The 20,798-nt window shown below is 41.2% G+C and overlaps 1 protein-coding gene and 1 non-coding gene across 4 annotated transcripts; both read right to left on the bottom strand.

The window, feature by feature from the left end:
- Positions 1 to 8,584: 8,584 nt before the first annotated feature.
- LOC116058922 lies at positions 8,585 to 8,747 on the bottom strand. Its single transcript, XR_004107149.1, has one exon. It is a non-coding gene; the product is annotated as a U1 spliceosomal RNA (small nuclear RNA).
- Positions 8,748 to 12,101: 3,354 nt separating this feature from the next.
- pex10 (peroxisomal biogenesis factor 10) lies at positions 12,102 to 20,152 on the bottom strand. 3 transcript variants are annotated; one of them, XM_031311486.2, is made up of 6 exons: positions 19,808 to 20,151; positions 18,612 to 18,692; positions 17,347 to 17,759; positions 16,132 to 16,298; positions 14,787 to 14,922; positions 12,102 to 12,412 (listed from the first exon to the last, which is right to left on the bottom strand). In XM_031311486.2, exons 1-6 carry the CDS (start codon positions 19,917 to 19,919, stop codon positions 12,344 to 12,346), a joined length of 978 nt encoding a protein of 325 aa, XP_031167346.1. In that variant the 5' UTR covers positions 19,920 to 20,151; the 3' UTR covers positions 12,102 to 12,343. The 3 variants fall into 3 exon arrangements, with proteins under 3 accessions (XP_031167346.1, XP_035863709.1, XP_035863707.1); XM_036007814.1 differs by lacking the exon at positions 12,102 to 12,412 and having other exon boundaries at positions 14,640 to 14,922; positions 19,808 to 20,152; XM_036007816.1 differs by lacking the exons at positions 12,102 to 12,412; positions 18,612 to 18,692; positions 19,808 to 20,151 and adding an exon at positions 17,883 to 17,920 and having other exon boundaries at positions 14,639 to 14,922.
- Positions 20,153 to 20,798: the final 646 nt, after the last annotated feature.

Genomic DNA, 20,798 nt, shown 5'->3' on the forward strand with positions numbered 1-20,798 from the left:
CGTTCTATGGCTTGCACATAGATCCTGATAACTGAATGGAATGCTGCAGATAACTTGCTTAACTAAACATGTTTCACCTCTGAACAGAACAGATGCCCTGTATCTGACTAATCAGACTCATCTCCAGAGTCACAATTCTGACACACATAAATTGCCTGGCCTGAGGTGCAAGCATCATGGGCCCAATTGTTGCATTTTACACATTTTACCCAGGTCTCCTTTGGACGACTGTTTGAAAATGGCTCTACACAGACGAGGCAGAAGCACTCTTCATCATCTGATGATGACTCTTGCGTGCTTTTTCTTCTTTTAGCTGCCTTGTTTTTCGTAGGTCCAGATTTCTGCTTCCCTTTCTTTTGAAACAGCTTTTTGCTAGATTGAGGCTTATTCTTTTCTATTTCTAGTTGCTGCTTCACTGGCGTGTCAGTAAGTATTGCTGATTTGCGTCGTTTTCTTCCTTTGCTGGCTGGTTTTCGGGGGCCAGCTTTTGGATATGGCCGGATGTCCTCTGGAGTTGGTAGCCCACTGTCAGCAATAGCATTGCTGGGTAAGGGTGAGCTGGTGATAGCAGAAGCATAACTGGGCATGCTAGGCAGTGCAGAGTTGGTGCTGGAGCCTGGCAGGGCAGGGTTGGTGCTGGGGCCTGGCAGGGCAGGGTTGGTGCTGGGGCCTGGCATGGCAGGGTTGGTGCTGGGGCCTGGCATGGAAGGGTTGGTGCTGGAGCCTTGCAAGGCAGGGTTGGTGCTGGGGCCTGGCAGGGCAGGGTTGGTGCTGGGGCCTGGCAGCACAGGGTTCTGAATGGGGCGATCGGTGACGTAGGATGGTGCAAACTCGGTTTCCATAAATATATCTCTGTTGTAAGGTTGAACCCCAGCCACCCTAAAGCCAGCCTGAATGTTTAAGGGGGTTGCAGCCAGAGGATAGGCAATTGCCACAATCCCAGGAATGTCATAAATCGACATTGTCTTCCCAGGGTTGTTCCTCATCCAGGCATCACATGTGCTGTTGATGTGCCTCTTTAGTGGCCCGTAGACAGACCTGTCTAATGGTTGGAGCCGATGTGAGCAGTGGGGTGGGAATGACCGCATGATTATGCCATTTTCTTTGGCATAATTGAGTCCATCAATGGAAAGATGAGACTCGTGGTTGTCCAGAAGGAGTAAACAGGGCTTCTCCTTTGAGCACTTTGTTTGTTCACTGAAATGTTTCAGGAAGTCAACAAAGTGTGTGTCTTTCATCCATCCGGAGGAATTTGCCCCTCCTTTGCTGCCAGGTAGCCCATTGATCAGGAAATGATCGCGGAAGTTGACACGGGGGAAAATAAAGTATGGAGGTATACTATTCCCTGTGGCTGAGACGGCACAGGCCAGTGTGACAAGGGTTCCCCTTTCAGCTGAGGTCAGTGACCCTATTTGTTTGAATCCACGTCTGGCCACCACATTGTCTGGTTTATGTACAGTGGTGACCCCAGTTTCATCAACATTCCAAATGTCTCCTGGTCCAAACTCATATTTGCGTAACACAATCTCTAAGTTGTCAAAGAAAGCATTAACATTCTCTCTGTTGAAGCTAGTTGCCTCTGGCTTTCTCAGTGACAGCATTGTATGCCGCTTTAAGAAGCCTGTAAACCAGTTTTTGCTGGCCTTTTCTTTTTCTGCCCACAAAGGCGCAAAATTCAGCTGGTGTGCCACAGCAAACTGGTAGGCAAGCTTTCTGACCTCACTTGGTGACAGACCAAAATAAATGTCAGCTGACCTAGTAATATATGCAACAAGCTGCTTTTCCAAATCAGGTGAAAAAATCTTCCATGGCGTTGTATAACCAACCATTGTTGTTGGTATGGCTGTCTGACTTTCAATTTCTGCTCTGGTAATCTTTTGACAATACCGAGTCAGAGTACGGTAATTTATGTCAAAATCCTTTGCTGTACTTCTGATGGATTTGTTCTGCAACTTTACCTGCCTGACTGCCTTTAACATTATGTCAGGTGGTGTACTGCCATGCTCTGTCTTTCGTTGATAATTTCGAACCATCTTCCTTCCTTCCTGTCTTTTCTTCCTTAATTCCTGCCTTTCCTTCCTTCCTTCCTTCCTTCTTTCAAACACCTTATTGCAATTAGAAATAAATTACAATATCACAATTTATCATGTTTTTTGAGCATGTTTTATGTGTTTTTTTGTACAGAATCATTGAGACAACTTGCCCCATACTGACATGTGTGCTAATGTTGGCTAAATCTCAAGTTTAGCTCAACATATCCCTTTAGCTAAAGTATCAAAAGACACGTTACTGTCTCCTCTATTTTGTGCAAATTAATCATTTTAAACATTCATACCTAACAAAGTTGTATTGCATAAAATGTAAAGTGCAATTTTTTTACTTTTTAAGCAGAAAAATAAGAAAATTGTGCTAACCTCAGATTAGAGTGATCTTGACCACATGTGAACAGGAAGTTGACTATAGAAGAAGAAGTCACATAAAGTGGCTATTTGATTTTTGAGATAGAGCCTCTAGTGTTGGAGTTATGAACAGTGTGACAACTTACCCATGTGACAACTTACCCATGTGACAACTTAATGATCACTTTCCTTTTTATTACATTTTGAGTGTTTTCTTCAATTTTATAGCATTTGAAAAAATATGTAAACGGTGTCTAAACGGTATTCGGACTAAACTTTGACATACACCAGTCTGTGATTATCCATCAACATACATTACTCTAACATGAGTCAAAATAATTCATAATTTCAGCTTTTTTTTTTTACTCAAAAATGGTATAATTTTCTTTAAAAGAGGTATATTGACCATGAATTCCAAAAATAGCAGTGGTAATAAGTTGGTGAGTGGTGCGTATACAGTACTGGTGGTAGTGGACAAAAGCGTCAACAGAAAAAAAAAAAAGAAAGGGACAAAAACATTGAAAAAAAGTGTAAATTTTCTATTTTGACCTGAGAGGACAACAAGTGCATGGTTGGCGTGAAGACAACACGAGGGTTAACAACATACACAGTTTGACCCACAGCCTGACACAGGAGAAGAAAAAGAAAAGAAATCAAACAATAAACCAAGTTTTTTAAAATATCAGAAAAGAGGAGAGAGAAACGTGCACACTTTAATGTCTGTAAGGTGTCCAAGCATCATGATAAATTGTTATGAAGTGAATACATTAAACAGATATGTTCATCTGGATAAACATCACCACAACATGGTTCACAGAAGGTATTGTAATGACGTGATTGGGTTAAAAAAATAAATAAAATAAAAAAAACATCCATTCATATAGAAACAGTTGAATTTCTGTGTTTTAGTGACTCATCCCCAGCAGAGAGGAGTCCAGTGAGGGTGCCCTGACCCTGTGTCTCCCACAAACTTCAGGAGAAAAAACGAAATTCTTAGGACAATACATTTGGTTGCCAACTACTTACAGCCATCACAGGCATCACAGTTTAAAGATGAAGAAGACCCTTTCAAATCTTTATTTCTGCATAAATAATCACCAGAACTGGTATATAATTAAAATAAATCACACAGTTATATTAAAATACAAACTACAGTATCACTCGGCAACATCACAGTGCAGTTTATCTGGAAGCCCAACAGAGGGCAGTCTGTGACCACAATGAGCCTAAACATGTGGACATCTATCATTTCAATCCTCTCTAAATGATATTTCTATAGATAGATAGATAGACAGACAGACAGACAGATAGACAGACAGATAGATAGATAGATAGATAGATAGATAGAATAATAGATAGGTAGATAGGTAGATAGATAGAATGATAGATAGGTAGATAGAATGATAGATAGGTAGATAGGTAGGTAGGTAGATAGATAGATAGATAGAATGATAGGTAGGTAGATAGGTAGGTAGGTAGGTAGGTAGATAGATAGATAGATAGATAGATAGAATAATAGATAGGTAGATAGGTAGGTAGGTAGATAGATAGAATGATAGATAGATAGATAGATAGATAGATAGATAGATAGATAGAATGATAGATAGGTAGATAGGTAGATAGATAGAATGATAGATAGGTAGATAGATAGATAGATAGATAGATAGATAGATAGATAGATAGATAGATAGATAGAATGATAGATAGGTAGATAGGTAGATAGATAGAATGATAGATAGGTAGATAGATAGATAGATAGATAGATAGATAGATAGATAGATAGATAGATAGAATGATAGATAGGTAGATAGGTAGATAGATAGAATGATAGATAGGTAGATAGGTAGGTAGGTAGATAGATAGATAGATAGATAGATAGATAGATAGATAGATAGATAGATAGATAGATAGATACTTTATTCATCCCCGCGGGGAAATTCAAGTGTCCAGCAGCTCACACACAAATACATTCCCATACACAACACAGTTCCCCATAATAAATAAATAACTATCTGGTCTGGTATAGTTTGGGGGGGGGGGGGGGGGATTAGGTGGTGTTAAAAAGCCTGATGGCTGTGAGGACAAAGGATCTCCTGAACCTCTCTGTACAGTGCAGCGAGAGCTCACTGTAACTGCTCCTCCTGAGAGGGTGGTTGTCATCACCCATTATGGCGTACAGTTTGTTACATGCACGCCCCTCCACCACCGTTCTTAATGAGTCCAGCACTGAGCTGGCCTTTTTGACCAGCTTGTCGCGTCGTCTGCTGTTTTTGTCTGTCATGTTGCCTCCCCAACAAACTGCACCATACAACAGGACACTCACCACCACAGTCTGATAAAACATGTAGGGTAGGCGTAATTTGCAGGGGGGGAACCCCCCCCCAACCCCCAATAATCGAGACTGACTGGTGCAACCCCCCCCAAAAAACTATTGTAATTTCCTTTACATAAATAAAGACATTTGAAACATAACTTGATGCAGAAAAGGCACACATTTTTGCAGAAAAATTTGCCAGAATGCAGGAAATGAAGTGTTCGATGTTAAAAATTTAGATTTTACTCAACAGTGGAGATCTCAACCCCCCCCCAATGTTAAACCCAAAGTTACGCCCTTGCCCGTAGGAACAAACCAAATATTTATATTCAAATAAATATGTGGGTGCACAGCTATTTACAGACCAGTCAAAGTTAGATCTGCCACACTGTGTCCAACCAGCATCTATTAAGGTCTGTCTGATTCTAGAGGCAGAAAGTTTGCGTTTTCAATTGGATGCTCAACTTCAAAAATACAAATCAGTTTAAAAGCATAGCTCTGTAACTCCACACTGCTGTGCAGTGAGGTCTGGCTACAGATGCATTCTAGGCCGCCCAAGACGATTGTGATTGGTTTAAAGAAATGCAAACAACACAGACTGTATTTTTTCTCCTATCCCAGAATGTATCTGTGGTGTAGCCAGACCTTCCTCCACAGCGCTGTGGAGGAAGAATATTCTGCAGCTAACATCTACAGCTTTCCCTTTGTTGCCTCCCTATAGACACTGTTAAAAACAGGGAGGAAAGTTTAATACTTTCAAATGAATACTGTTTTAGGGTGTAATTAGCCAACTGCCTAGCTGTAAATGATGAGGAGAGAGAAGAGGAAGAGCAGGAGACATCCATCATCGTAGCTCGGGGATCAGCGTTAGCCTGGCAGCATCTGCCTCCATCGTCAGCCATATTCTCCATGGGAGGGGGAAAACCTGATTACCCAAAATGAGAGGAGTGTAAGTGAACTGGCTGGTTGTCAACAGGACAGAGAAAATGCCGCCAGAGTGTGTTGGGACTGAATGTTTGGATGTAAACACTTTTGAGTGCTGGCAGCCGGTCTGGGCCGTGAGAAAGCTCTAGAAAATCATTAATCTGTTGAGTGTTGCTGCATCTGTTGGTTTTCAGACCAACACGTACTGGCTGGGCTTTAGCAAACGCCTAACTTTACATTTGCACAGTCTGCTTCTGTTTGTCTGTTGTCCACTGAGCAGTAGTCAAAGGTGTACCTTTGGTTTGAGAAGTGTCTGGGGGGGCCTTCCGCCAGAAAAATGCCATTTCCTGCATTTCTACATATATGTATACGGACTATGATGATACAAAATCCAGGAAATAATTAAGTTGATCATAATGATAAATTCTGCCAGAGAAAGAATAGTACTAAACTATGTGTAAGAAAAAGATGTCTTACTTTCTCTATTGTTTAATGTATGTACTGTCCCCAGTAGAAATTACACCCTAGGCAGTAGTTGAGGATATAATGGTTTCACAGGCATAGATTACGGGGGAATGCAGGGGACATGTCCCCACCGCATTATTATGGATCCCACGCAACTTCTAGGCAAGTCCCGCCCTACGAAGCAGCCCGATTGGTTGAGGTTAGGCATTGACCTCGAGTAGTTAAGGTTAGGATAGGCGACTGGTCAGGGGATAGAACCTGAACAAATCTGGTTCCATTACCTTGCGTAAGCATGGACGCCTGGCCAATAACTGTTCAATACAACAATAAAGTGAACAAAACAGGAGAATACTTAATAATAATAATTTCCTTTATGTAAATAACGACATTTCCAGCATAAATTGATGCAGAAAAGGCACAAATTGTTGCATAACAATTTACCACAATGCCCCCTCCCCCTTCCTATTATGTAGACTTTTTTTTTCCTACCAAAAATGTGACATTTGTGTCACCTTCTTTGGACCTATTCTTGCCTTCCTTCCTTCTACTGTCCTACTTTTTACAAGTTTCTCGCTTTTTTCGAAGTTATGTCACTGTTTTTGAAGTTTTTGATACTATTTTCTACCTATTCTTGCCTTCCTTCCTTCTTTCTACCACCTTTTTCCAAGGTTTTGTCTTTTTTTTTTTTTTTTTTTACAGTTTTTGTCTCCTTTTCTCATCAGCATTTAAATGTTTTTTTCAGATACAAGGTTGTTGTTTAGTAAATCTATCGCTGACAGCACTGTACTGTTCCTCTTTATATAGACTTTTTTTCTACCAAAAATGATTAGCGCTGGTCAGAGGGTACTTGGCTTAAAGAAACAATTTAAAGGTATGTATTATGACAGCTTAAAATAGTTACTGCAGTACAAATTCAAAATACTGGAGAGAGTCGTCTCCCCCGGCCCCTCCTGCCCAGACACGAAGTTCACGTTGGTCGCCAGGCTGAGACCGCAGCATCCAGCAATGTTAGACAGCGGAGTAGCTAACGTTAGATGCTGGCTATATTGACAGTCATAAAAGCCCATGCTCACGTGGAGCTCTGTACCCAACTGACAGGCACACTTTTTCGGCTTAGAATTACAGTAGGAACCGCTAAAAACCCGACAACCTCGTCGTCCTCTCCACACGCCAGGATAGGAACTACTAAAAATACCACTACCATGCCGTCCTATTCCACCCGACTGAACACACTTCATTGGCTTAGAATTGCGACAACAATTGCTAAACAAACTGCAAACTCACGGTCCTCTCTTCCCGATTCACAGCCTCCCTCTCTTGGTTTAAAATAACTCACCATTGTACACGTTGTAAACAGCTGTGGATTGCTTGACTGGCCCGCCGGTAACGTTAGCAGTTAGCAGGGTTAGCATGGCTGTGTCTCAATTGTTTTTGCGAGTAACCAACTCGGGTACTCTAGCTATATAATTCAATGTGAGTACACAAATGTTTAAATTACATAAAATGCCCGTCCCTTGTAGCTGTGATAAATTAGCCCGAAGCTAATGCTTACCTGTTCAGGAGTAAATTAGCCAACTCAATGTCCTTTTGGGCTCTAAGCTGTCTCCATCTTTCAAATACGTCTCCAATATTTACCCAGACGGGTTTGTTACGTCTCTGGTCACGCAACTGTTAGAAACATGCCATTTTTTTTTTTTATGTCATGTAGAATCTATCTCCATTGATCCCGTTCGTTTGAACGTTAAATTGTAGCACACTGGGTTTACGTTTCTACAGGTATATCTGGCAACCCAGCCTGGCTGTCAAACTGGGCAGTTGATAACAACACACAGGCCAAAACACAAACAGAAATTCCGTCACGGAACGGAAATTTCAAAAGGAGAAAATACTGGCATTAGCAATGATGTCAGAAAAGATAGTATTTCAACTTAGCATGTTTCCTTAATATCTGATGACATATTGGGGTCATTTGGGATTCATTACAGTAAATATATTACATATTGGACCTTTAAAATGGGTACATTACTGAAAAAATGTTGAGAACCACTGATGTAGACTACACATGGATATATTAGAGACTACACCACTTAACCTGCCTGCTTCCCGGTTTTGGCCGGTGAGTTAGCTAGCTAACCATGGAGCTAGCTTAATGCTCTGTTTGCACTGTTGCCAACAGCGCTGCTAGGGGATCCTCGTTTCCTCCACCATCTCTCTCGTATGGGCTCCGTATGAGCACAAATATTGATTTAAACACGGTTTTATTGATTTAAAAATGGTCCGCCAGAGCCTGTGATCAAAACTCCGTCCATGGCAACGGTCTGTTATACCTAGCAACGGTCTTAGCAACGACGTTCTAGAATGCCGCGATTGACCAATCAGAATCAAGCATTCGACAAGGCCGATTGCTATTTTCATTGATACTTGTATATCATTGATAATATAATCTCCATTATAAAATTGTATTTTCGTTTGACAATTTGTTAGGGGGAGAGCGCGAACGCAGTCCCCCACTACCACAAATTTTGCAGTCGAGATTCCCACATTTGGGGAATTCGCAAAGTTCAGAAAGCCGCTGTGCAATGGCTATGCCTCCCTTTGGGTGAACCACCTTGTTGATCATGGTATCTCCCCTGCCAGGTAAGTATGACTATCATTACATCAGACGGCGCAGTCTTTCACAGACACACCATGATGACTAATGGTACCGAATATGGAAATTAGCAAAACCAGAGATTTTAAGCGTATAAGAAACGACATGACTTAAATAAAGAGGAAACACTTTTTTTCCCCCCTTATTCTAAGGCTCACAATGATTATTTATATTTTACCGGAGAAAATGTGGCGCAATTCCCATCATGCAATGCCGCATTTCCACATGCAAAGCCAACGTCAAGTCACAATTATTCTGTTTTTGACTCCGACAAGTGAGTTACAGCCAGGTAGCACAGCAGCACGTTTAAATAAGACAAAGCTACATCATACTGTAATGGACGCTTGTTTGATCCACATTTGAAATTCAGATAAGGGAATATAAAGTGTTTTGTTTCACACATTGATGTTTTAACAACCCGAATTTCTTTGTGACTGGACGAGGCTCTTCCCGTGTCCTTCCAGTTCACACGAGATTCACGTATTTTATAAATCTAAGACTAGCCTACAGGGACATAAATAAAGTAAGTTAGACTTTCATCATGCAGAATTTACTTTGTAATATGAATGTTAGACCAGTGAAGTTATTTTTTGTAATTACCAACTAACTAACGTTAAACTAAAGTCACAGCACAACCGTTATCATAATTAATCTGACCGCAGGTTAGCAACAATAACGCTTTTGCACGTGAATTATTAAAATAGCTCACGTTAGGGCCTACAATGAGTGGATCTTATTTGGAGAAATTTACCTAGTAAAATTTGCACAGTGATGTCGTTATTAAGCCTATGGGTCTAACATTTACATGTACAGTTATCTAATGGATTCAGCCTTTGGTTTTCTGTGCTGCATCAATGTACCGGTATGCAGGGCCGGCTCTAGCCCTTTGGTTGCCCTAGGCGAGATTGAGTTTTGCGCCCCCGCCCCCATCTCGCATTGCCAGAACACAGCGCTGTGTCAGCAATAGAGTAGCAATGTATGTTCATTTTAGTTTCTAGCTTGCATGTAAGTTAGATGGCACCAACATTTGGTCTAATCATAACTGGTCTGGCAACCCAAAGGCCAAGGTTGTGTTTCCAGATTTGTGTGCATGGTGACTTATGATGGGGGGGGTCTGGGGGTCCACCCCCTGAACAGTTTGACCATTTAACACTTCATTTCCTGCATTCAGGTGAATTTTTATGCACCTATTTACCTTTTTCTGAATCAATTTATGCTGGGAATATCTTTATGTAAAGGAAAACATAGATTACAATCCAAATATAAAAACATAATGGGATATTTAGCAGTAAGGCTGTCAGGCATTCTGTATTACTTTCATCTATTTATTCTCCTTTGGATCAACTTTTCTAATTATATCTGAGTCAGCACACATGTAGCCTCTAGAGGCATCATTTACTCCTCCCTCCTCTTTTGTGTCTTTTGTTGAGGAAGTAACCTCCTTAAATGTGCATATGACAATTATTCACCTCAATGATACATTCATTCATTTTAATTAATTAATAAACCCTTGGACTTTACTATTTCAGATGTGTTTGAGCAAGATTTCTGCTCATGTTCAAAACTTTTAAAATATATCTCATCTGTGTTCTCTGAGAGTCGTGATATTTTGAGAAAAATAAAGTGATAATAGGCTATTACAAGAATAAAGTCACAATATTTCAGAAAATAATCTACCTGCACCATAGCCTGCTGTGCATTACGTGATTGCTCTGCTGATACGGTAGATCTCAGACCTCCTGACAGACTCAGAGCCCCGTTTGAGACTCTGGTCTCTGAATGAGACAAAGTTTAGGGAAGTGGCTGTAGGCTGCTCTACATCGGAGGTGGAAACCCGAAACTATAGCAGAAATACACGGAGCACAAACGGGACACATCTGCTGCAGCATGTGCACAGCAGAGCGCTTCCTTTATAAACCTGAAGCTGCACAGACCATGGAAGACGCGCTGCAGCAGCTCCATTGTCTGAGCTGCTGCTCGTCTCTATTGTTACAGCGAGAGAGGACACTATGCAACGCACAGGTCTGCTTCAGAGCTCCGTGTGTTTGAGTCCCATAGACCGGAAACGTCACGGGAACTTCAAACTAAATCATTAGTTTGAAGTTTTCCCCCCAGTTAGGAAATTATCGACAATAATTATCAATTCAATCTAATAATCAGGTTGACAAGCAAACGTGTGGCTGAGAGGGCGCCCTAGGATGATCATGTTTAATAAACATGTTTTATTTCACTTGTCATTCTAATTCTATTATTAATAGGAAGTAAACCCAAGGGCGACACGGCGCCCCCAACACATTTGATGCCCTAGGCAATCGCCTAGTTCGCCTATAGCAATCGCCGGCCCTGGATGTACCGGTATGTGTTGGCTCACTGTATTCATTCTGGCTGCCAACCCAAACATTTAAAGGCATGTGTAATTGGGATGGACAAGGAAGACCGCATACCAGTCCTTAAAGAATGATGGCCAGGATGAAGAGAAAACCTTAACATTAGTCCTCGCTCCAATTACAGACTGTTGGGGGGGTTTTCTGTGGAGGCAGTTGACAACAAGCAGCAGCATCAGCGGCCATTTTTGAGCAGCTAAACCTTGTTTTTTTGTGCTGCGATTGTTATCTTAATTGTTAATTGTGTATGTTAAGATGACGTAGACGTAGGGCTGGGCAATATATCAATATTATATCGATATCGTGATATGAGACTAGATATGGTCTTAGATTTTGGATATTGTTGTATCGTAATGTGACATAAGTGGTGTCTTTTACTGGTTTTAAAGGCTGCATTACAGTAAGGTGATGTACTTTTCTTAACTTACCAGACTGTTCTAGCTGATCTATTATTTGCCTTTTCCCCACTTAGACATTATGTATTATTAATCTAAAATCTAAGTGCGAAGATATTTTGTTAAAGCCCCAATTGTCAACCCTAGAATATCGCCGCAATATCGATATTGAGGTATTTGGTCAAGAGTATTGTGATTATATGGTATATCTACACTACACAGTGGTGTAGTCTAATATATTATAGTGGTTATATATACGTAAAAAGCCAGATTGGGAAGTTAGTTTTTCAGAAGAGGTGGAAGTCAGTCAGGGCCGGATTATACATAGTGCATCCACTATTGATCCACATGTTTAAACCAGGGGTGAATACATCGACTGTGTAAGTGAAGCCAAAACATCTGGATCCCCCCCTGGTGGCTGGCTGCAGTATAGGTCATAATCAATCAATCAATCTTTGTATAGCACTTTTCATATAAAAGTCACAAATTGCATGACATGCTATAAATAAACTATAAAAACAAAGCCAATAATGTCACCTCCACACACAATAAACAAAACAGAAACATTTGGACATTTCTTACATTTTATTAGCATCTGATAAATTAAAAGTAATATTTACAAGATTTGACTGATACAATCCAAAATGTTATTCTCAATCAACAACTTTTGTTCAGCAACAAAAGAAGCAATTAATTTGAAAAAAAAAGACTGAAAAGAACATAAAAAAACTACAGTACATTGGCACAAAGTTCTGAGCAGTGTGTGTATGCATGTGTGTGTGTGTGTGTGTGTGGTTTCAGGCTCTGTAGTTCTAGCTGTAGTTCCTCAGGTACACCAGTCTGTGAGGCTGGAACTTCTCCCGACACAGGGGGCACTCTGCCTGTGGGATGTAAAACACACAGATGGCACATTTGCATACACACAGACACTTGTGGGAATACAAAACTTCCCTGCATTAGGACTAAAAAAATTTAACAATTTATCCAAACTATAAAGACTATTCAGAAACAAAATATTCAATGAGCAGGACCAGTGATTTCTTGTTTGGTTATTTCTTGTTTGTTGACTGTTTAATGGTTTTTGGTTCCTCTGTTCAGATTATTTTGTTGTTGTTATTGTCCAAAAGGGTTGATTAGTTCACGCCGACCGAGCAGAACATGGACACTGATCAGAATCAGAAATACTTTAATAATCCCAGGGGGAAATTATTTTTTTGTTACCACTCAGGTATACAACAACATATACAACAGCTAGAGCAGGAACAGGCAGCATGCAGCTTTCGCGCATGAAAAGAGAAATAAGAGGAGGTAGGACCAGAAAAGCTCTCGACCTTTTCCTACCCCTTTCGAACAAGAACATTTTTATTTGAGTTGCTTATATGTTGCTGAGGATCCCGTTTAAAAAAAAAATATATATATATATTTGTATTGCTTGAAAGTTTTACTTTGTGTTTTTTAAAAAAAAATGTTTTGACTCTACCGGGCTTTTGCCTCCTGAAGGTCTGGTGGGGTGAAAATATTTCCTGTTGAGTTAAAATAAAACATTTCGGGAGCTATAATCTGGTGTGTGCAGCCACTAACCCAGGGTTTCTGCAGGTTTCCACAAGTCAAATTTAAGACTTTCTGAAGACCTTTATGAATGAAATTTAAGACCTTTATCACAACATAAAAGTACAATGAAATTCAGAGTCACAAAATACCTGCAAAGTAAATAAAACTATTAAAATTGAATAAAAGTGACAGAGTAATAATGATCTGTACATGTACAGCAAATTATATTTGGACCAGCGAAAGAAAGAACTACAACACCACAGAATAAAAAAAAAAAAACATTTTAGTGAGCATTAGAGGTAGCGTTACACGGATGTAGGAAAATGTAAGACTTTTTATAGCCTGATGTCGTCTTTCTCAGATTCTAGTCAGAGTATGAGTCTGATTCTGCTCCATTGGGCTGTGGTTATGGGGCGTGTTTCAACCCAACCAGGAAAGAAAACGCCTCTGCACTCAATTGGATAGACCTACAACCAATCAGAGCAACGGATAGACCTACAACCAATCAGAGCAACGGATAGACCTACAACCAATCAGAGCAACGGATAGACCTACAACCAAGCAGAGCAACGGATAGACCTACAACCAATCAGAGCAACGGATAGACCTACAACCAATCAGAGCAACGGATAGACCTACAACCAATCAGAGCAACGGATAGACCTACAACCAATCAGAGCAACGGATAGACCTACAACCAAGCAGAGCAACGGATAGACCTACAACCAATCAGAGCAACGGATAGACCTACAACCAATCAGAGCAACGGATAGACCTACAACCAAGCAGAGCAACAGATAGACCTACAACCAATCAGAGCAACGGATAGACCTACAACCAAGCAGAGCCCCCCCCCAATCTTCTTAGCAACCATTGGGGCCAGCTGATAAATTTAACTTTTGCCGAATCCCGTAGGAAGGACGGCAAAAACATCTTTCCGATCGACAAATGCCTCGATCGCAGTTCTCTGTTCCTCTTTTAAAATGAATACGCTGTCGATATCTTCTGTAACAGACGCGATGGTGGAATCTACACATCTCAATTCTCCAGCGGCAGCCATCTTTGTCGTAAACAAATTCAACCCAAGTGCTCTTTGGTGACGTGGTTGATTACGTTACTGTTGTCCATCATCGTATAAAGCCCGCTCTGACAATTTGATTGGCTAGACTTTTTAAGGCCCAAAATTTTGACTTTGAAATTTTAGACTTTTAATACCCGCAGAAAACCTGTAAACCTGCACAAATAAGACTAAAAGAAAGCGTGTAAACCTCAAAGCACCAACTGAAGATGAAATGCACCCGATTGAGTTTAAAAAATGTAACCTTGATTACAAGGCTGTTGCTACTGTTTGATCCTTGTTTAATTATGAGTGTTTATTATGCACACTGCCTCAACATCTCCTTAATGTCATCTCCATAAGAAACAGAAATCTCCTTGGAAATTCTCCCTGAAAACATGATGCCTTTTTAAAAATTAAAAAAAGGACACAAAAAGGATTAATAAGTAACAACAAATTAAAATATTAAAACCCCCAGCATGGCTCGTGATAGAAATGGTTTAAGGAGGGGAGGGGAGGGGGGGGGGGGGGGGTATTTAATAGATGTAGACAGAGAGCCATTGTTGTTTTTTAATTCCCGAACAACTAATCATGTAGTAGAGTTTTAGAGATGGAGGTTGCGTGTGATATGGTGGTGTGAGCCTGACCTTGGTGTTGCACCACTCGGTGATGCACTCCCAGCAGAAGAGGTGTCCACAGGGGGTGGAGGTGGCGTGTCTCCTCTCCTCCAGGCAGAGCATACAGCTGGCTGCCCTGAGGCCCGAGCTCTGTGTGCGCTGAGGACTGCAGACACACAGTTCAAGAGATATTTAAAGAGAGTTAACGCATTTCATTCTTTTACTGCTACACAATGCTTTCATTACAAGACGTACAGTAGTTCGCAGTGGCTTGGTTTGCACCAATGGTTAGTGATTAAAAATAAAAAATAAATCCGCCGTGTTACTCTTGTCCTGTTTGAGTGGCTGTAATGTACTGTCGCATCAACACAGTCTGTAGGAAACAAGGTAACGGCGAGTTGTAAAGATACCACCAATCACAACGGAAAGAGCATTTGCTGGCGGTGAGTGTAACTGTCATTTATTCACATTTAAAGGGATAAATCGCCATTTCACCGTCGCGTGCGCGTCGGAGTTTGTCAACAAATGTGCGGCCAGCTGGGGCATGCCCGGGCAGAGACGGGGTGATGGACTTACCGGAGCGTTGGCATATGGCAGGCAGAGAGCATTTATATATGTTTCTCTGTCCTGTTCTTCACATCAGTGAGGCTTTCTTCTCTTATTTCAACGAAGTGAATACATGACGAAGTGACTGGAACTATCCATCACCTCTCGCGTGTGGATTCTCAACGTCCCGGCTGTTGCCCGGTCTTTGAGACACAGCCGTTGTCTGTTTTTTTAATCACTACACGTGGTTCACAACACAGTTAGTTAGCGTAGTTAAACACTACACACAGTGAAATTACGTGTCCTGTTTTTATTTCACGCATACTATCTGCTTTGAGTGAGTGAATCTATGGACTGAGCTATTATCACAGAGCTGTTGGTTTTGGAGAAGAGTTGTCAGGCGAAGTGGAAGAAAGCGTGTCATGGAGGATAATGGGAGCCATGCGAGTGAAACTGTTATAGCACTTTAATGAGCTTAAAATTGCACATTTTTGAAAAGCTGGTTATTTATTAATTATAAATTATTATTAAAATGTAATACTTAGTGTATTAGTGTAGTGTGTAATGGCCATAATCAGCCCCAAACGTGAGTAAAATCAGCATCTACATAGATGAGGTCTAAGTAGGGTTGGGTATCGTTAGGATTTTTACAATTCCGATTCCGAACCGGTACTTTTAAAACAATTCCGATTCCTAAACCAATTCTTGAAAAACTGAAATTCCTACCGGTTGCGTAGGAACCGCTTCCATAGTGGAACCGGGTTTCGGTACCCAACCCTAGGTCAAAGTGGACAGAGCTGTGTCCTTTGGTCGGGACCCGGTCCTGTACCTGAGGTTCCTGTAGAGCTTCCACTCCTGCCTGGCGCGCTGTTTCTGCCTGAAGTTGTTGAGCTGCAGACACACCGTGATGAGTAGCTGGAGGAGGGACACGGCCCCCAGCAGCCTGTAGCTGCTCCGGATGGTCCCGTCATCGCCGTTGAGCCCCATCACGCGCAGCTACACGGGACATTAGTGGAGATGTAAACCCCGGGTTAAATCCTACAGCCAGTGGTTCAGCTTTGTCAACTTCAATGATACACATGTTGCAGAGTAGCTACTGTAGAGATCATATGTTCCTTAAACAGTAGTTAAATAGCAGTTTATATAAAAGGAGGATTTACATACACAAATGTTGGATGATCATTTGGTAGGGCTGGACAATTAATCAAAAATGTATCGACATCAAAATTCTGACCATGACGATAATTTATTCCTGTTGATAGGCCTACTTTCTCCTTAAACATTCTACGGCGTGTGCAGGGTTCGAAATTAACACTCACCAGTTGACTGACACACACACACACACACACACACACACACACACACACACACACACACACACACACTGCATTTCACTATCTTTGTGGGGATCCGTCATTGACATAATGCATTCCCTAGCCCCTTACCCTAACCATCACAACTAAATGCCTAACCTTAACCCTTACCCTAACCATAACCTAATTCTAATCCTAAAACCAAGTCTTAACCCTCAAACAGCCCTTTAAACTTGTGGGGTCCAGCATTTTGGCCCCACAAAAACTGTCCGGACCCCACAAGTATACTGTATTCACGGTTTTTGGACCCCACAAATATAGTTTTACACACACACACACACACACACACACACACACATTTAACTCAGGCTAATTAATTAGCTAGTAAGTGGCGGTTTTTGGCAGTGAGCCTTCCAAAACAAAGCAAAAATTAAATGAAATGTTAACCGATCATTAACCGTTGACCGACAAGCAGGAAACCGAGTCCGGTATTTTCCTATTCAGTCTAATATGTGAGATATTTTAGATGAGGCAACGGGTGGTCACACCAAATATTGATTTGATTTAGATTTCTCTTCTGTTCATTCACTGCATTTTGTTAATTGATGAAAATAAACTGTTAACACTTCCATTTTTGAAAGCATTCTTAGTTTACAGCATTTTTTCCACACCTGATAAAAACTTTTACACAGTACTGTATGACATGTAAAAAAAATAAAATAATCACCTACATAGCTGATACCAGCCGCCCTCTTGGACAGGTGATAGAAAGAGCCGCTGATGTAGAACAGAGCCACGTGGAGGCGGTGCAGGAGGGTCAGACCCTGATGGAAGACAAACACAGCCGGCAGGCACGCTCTCCTCTGGGGCTCCGACAGCAGCGCCACTGCCCTCCGCATCCGTCCCCTCAGCCAGGACTCCAGGCTCCACAGCCAGGACGCTGCCTGCCGCTGCCTGGCGCCCCTGCCGCCGTCCTGCTCACATCCCAGCTCGTTCTCCAGGCACACCAGGACCTTGTCCAGGAGGTAGGGAAAGAAGGAGTGGCACAGGACAAAGAGGCCTCGTCTGGTCCGAGAGGGGATTCGACTTTTCGTGGGATCCACCTGGACGATGTTGACATACTCCTCGCCCAGGGTTTGGTAACCTTGGGAGGAGAATGACACAAATGATTGTTAATAACTCATATAACATACATGAAGTTAGATTTTCATGTTGTTTTGGTTGGCAATAGTCTGGATCAATGGAAGTCCATTTCCAGGATAATTGCCTGACATTCAGTCCCTCACCGCTCTCTCTCTGCGTGTTGCCATTCTCAAACTCTGTTCTCTTCGGGAAACAACAACAGACTTCGAGTTGCAACAAACTTTGGATGGTGCAACAAGGCAGGTCTGCTTGGTTCTTTCGGGGATGATAAGATTTACAAAGAATATGTTTACAGCATTTCCTCTCTAACTGGGACGTTTTGGAACCGATTGGTGGGATTGCTGTGGACGAAGTACACACGGAGATACACTGGTAGGAGATAATGAGGTTTAACCATGTATCAGCTAATTTAAATAGCTCACGTTACTGTATTGTGTCAACAGTTAACTACATTTAATATTGTATAAGGTGATTTCTTTTGCAGAGTGCAAATGTTCCACCAAAACAAGTTCCCTCCTGAGACTTTTTTGCAGAGCCACCGTCACTGCGTATGGAGCTTAGCACCGCCCAAGACGATTGTGATTGGTTTAAAGAAATGCTAACGAACCAGAGCGTTTTTTTTTCTCCTATCCCAGAATGTACACTACCGTTTTTTTTAACCAGGGCAGCAGTTTTCAGATTACATTATGTGTTTACATAATTGCAAAAGAGTTCTCGACTGTTGTAGAAAGAAGTGGAAATTTCTAAGAGACCCCAAACTTTTGACCAGTAGTGTATGTGTGGAGTAGCCAGACCTTACTCCACAGCGCTATGGAGATATAGCTGGCAATGCTAGAACTAGGTCAGCAACTACCTGTGAATGTTGTTAAACCATAGTATGCGAGGTCTGACAGCAGCTCTATCTCTCTCCTCCAGTCCAGCCATCTTTTGGATCCTACAGAGAGAAACAACAAACTTCAGTAGAGAGCAAGTGCTGCATATCTTACACAGACCACAGATATACAGTTTCAGATATGAATTCACATTTGCTTTATCACTGACATACAAAAGGAGGTTTTATTTTGATAACACTTCATCTTTGCTTTATAACCATGGTTAGTGACTATTGAATTGAATAAACGAACTGTTACTCATGAAAAGTAGTGAGACTGAGCAGAGGTACAGTATTTAGGTATCACAAACATCCACACCAGCGCAGAGCTAGTTAACTATGTTGTGGAAAATTAAAACCAAATGTGGGTTTCATTTTATGGAGCGTAACATGACAAAGCAGCAGCTATATCATCAATAGTTATCAAATATACTGGGCCATTATTTCCCGTCTACAGTCGTGGACAGCAGAAGCAACGTGTGAACAAACTTCACATTTCAGACAAGGAAACTAACGGATTAGATAGTAACGTTAATCGATGTATTAAATGTATGGCGAATTGATGAAGGGATGGAAAGTCTCCCAATTATGTTCTGTAATCAGTAACATTAACTAAATGAGGAGATTTGCAACAACTCAGATATGAGACTGCACCGCGTTTGCTCTAAAGCTAACGTTACATGACCTAGGCTACATGTTAAAGCGAAGAAAGCTAACGTCAATCTGCACGTTAAAGTGAAGAAAGCTAACGTCAATCTGCATGTTAAAGTGAAGAAAGCTAACGTCAATCTGCATGTTAAAGTGAAGAAAGCTAACGTCAGCCTACATGTTAAAGTGAAGAACGCTAACGTCAATCTGCATGTTAAAGTGAAGAAAGCTAACGTCAATCTGCATGTTAAAGTGAAGAAAGCTAACGTTAGCCTACATGTTAAAGCGAAGAAAGCTAACGTTAGCCTACATGTTTAAGTGAAGAAAGCTGACGTTACATGTTAAAGTGAAGAAAGCTGACGTTAACCTGGTATAAGTGCAGTTTCGTCTCCCACATTCCCCATACAATGTCCTTAATTAACTATGAACCTGCTAGCTAAACCACCTGTGCTACCCTAACCCTACTACCGAAGGGTTACGACGCGGTAACGTTAATAATTTCCAGCTGTGTTTAATTTGAACAAACTCACCAGCAAGTGTTTGAAAAGCTTCGTTGGCGTTGTTTCTCAGGAAGGTTTGATAATATTCGTCCTTTTGACTGGACCGAATCAACTGGGACTGGTTTGCAGGAGCTAGCGGCATTGTAAGGTAACAAATACAGAGCTGATAGCAATTTTACAGCAGGTTGGTATCCTGCAAACTGCCGAATGCTCAGACTAGCAAACATTCAAGATGTCATTTATCTGCGGAAAATTGTCTTGTGTCCGTGGTATGACACTCAGTGCCTTTATTCTGCATGGTGTCTTGTATTACTTAGCTAGTAATAATTAGTACTGTACAGCTCACAGTTTAACGTAAAGCCAGGAAACAAACAGGAAGTTGATGCCGTGAATACAAACCTGATTAACTCACAGTGTCACGTAGTGACCGGATGAGGAATTAAAAGCTCACTTTCGACTAGAACGGTTTTTTTTTTTAATTTAGTTTACAGGACTTAAACTAGCTACTATAACTCCTTCATTTCTAAAGAGGATATTTGAAAATGAATTAAACTTTCATCTCATTATCTGTTATGTGTTTACTTATTAATACATATTCAAATGGCTAATTGTTTTGTATTGCCTTCAGAGCAATGCTGGGTGTTTTTATTGTGATTACATTTTCATTAACTAATGTGGTTTAATTCTGAGGTCATAAGACAATTAAGAACAATATAATTCAGTCACCTGGGGGCTGTTTCACAAAAGCAGAATATATAAATCCAGGATAACTGATAAAGCGAGGCTTGACCTAGTCTAATCTGTGCAGCGTTGTGCGTTTCACGAAGGCCAAGCCAGGCTGAGGAGGAGCGACTAGGTTGAGCCAGGCTTAAGTAATTCGGATAGATGTGCGTTCACGGCTTTCCTTAACAGACCACAAGGTTGATAACAGATTTACTGATGCTAAAATGGAGAATACCCATTGTTCATACTTTATACAGAGTGAACAGCAGCTTCTTGTGGAAGTATGATAACGTGAAAC

Source organism: Sander lucioperca, chromosome 12 (assembly GCF_008315115.2).
Source record: "Sander lucioperca isolate FBNREF2018 chromosome 12, SLUC_FBN_1.2, whole genome shotgun sequence".
NCBI lineage: Eukaryota > Metazoa > Chordata > Actinopteri > Perciformes > Percidae > Sander > Sander lucioperca.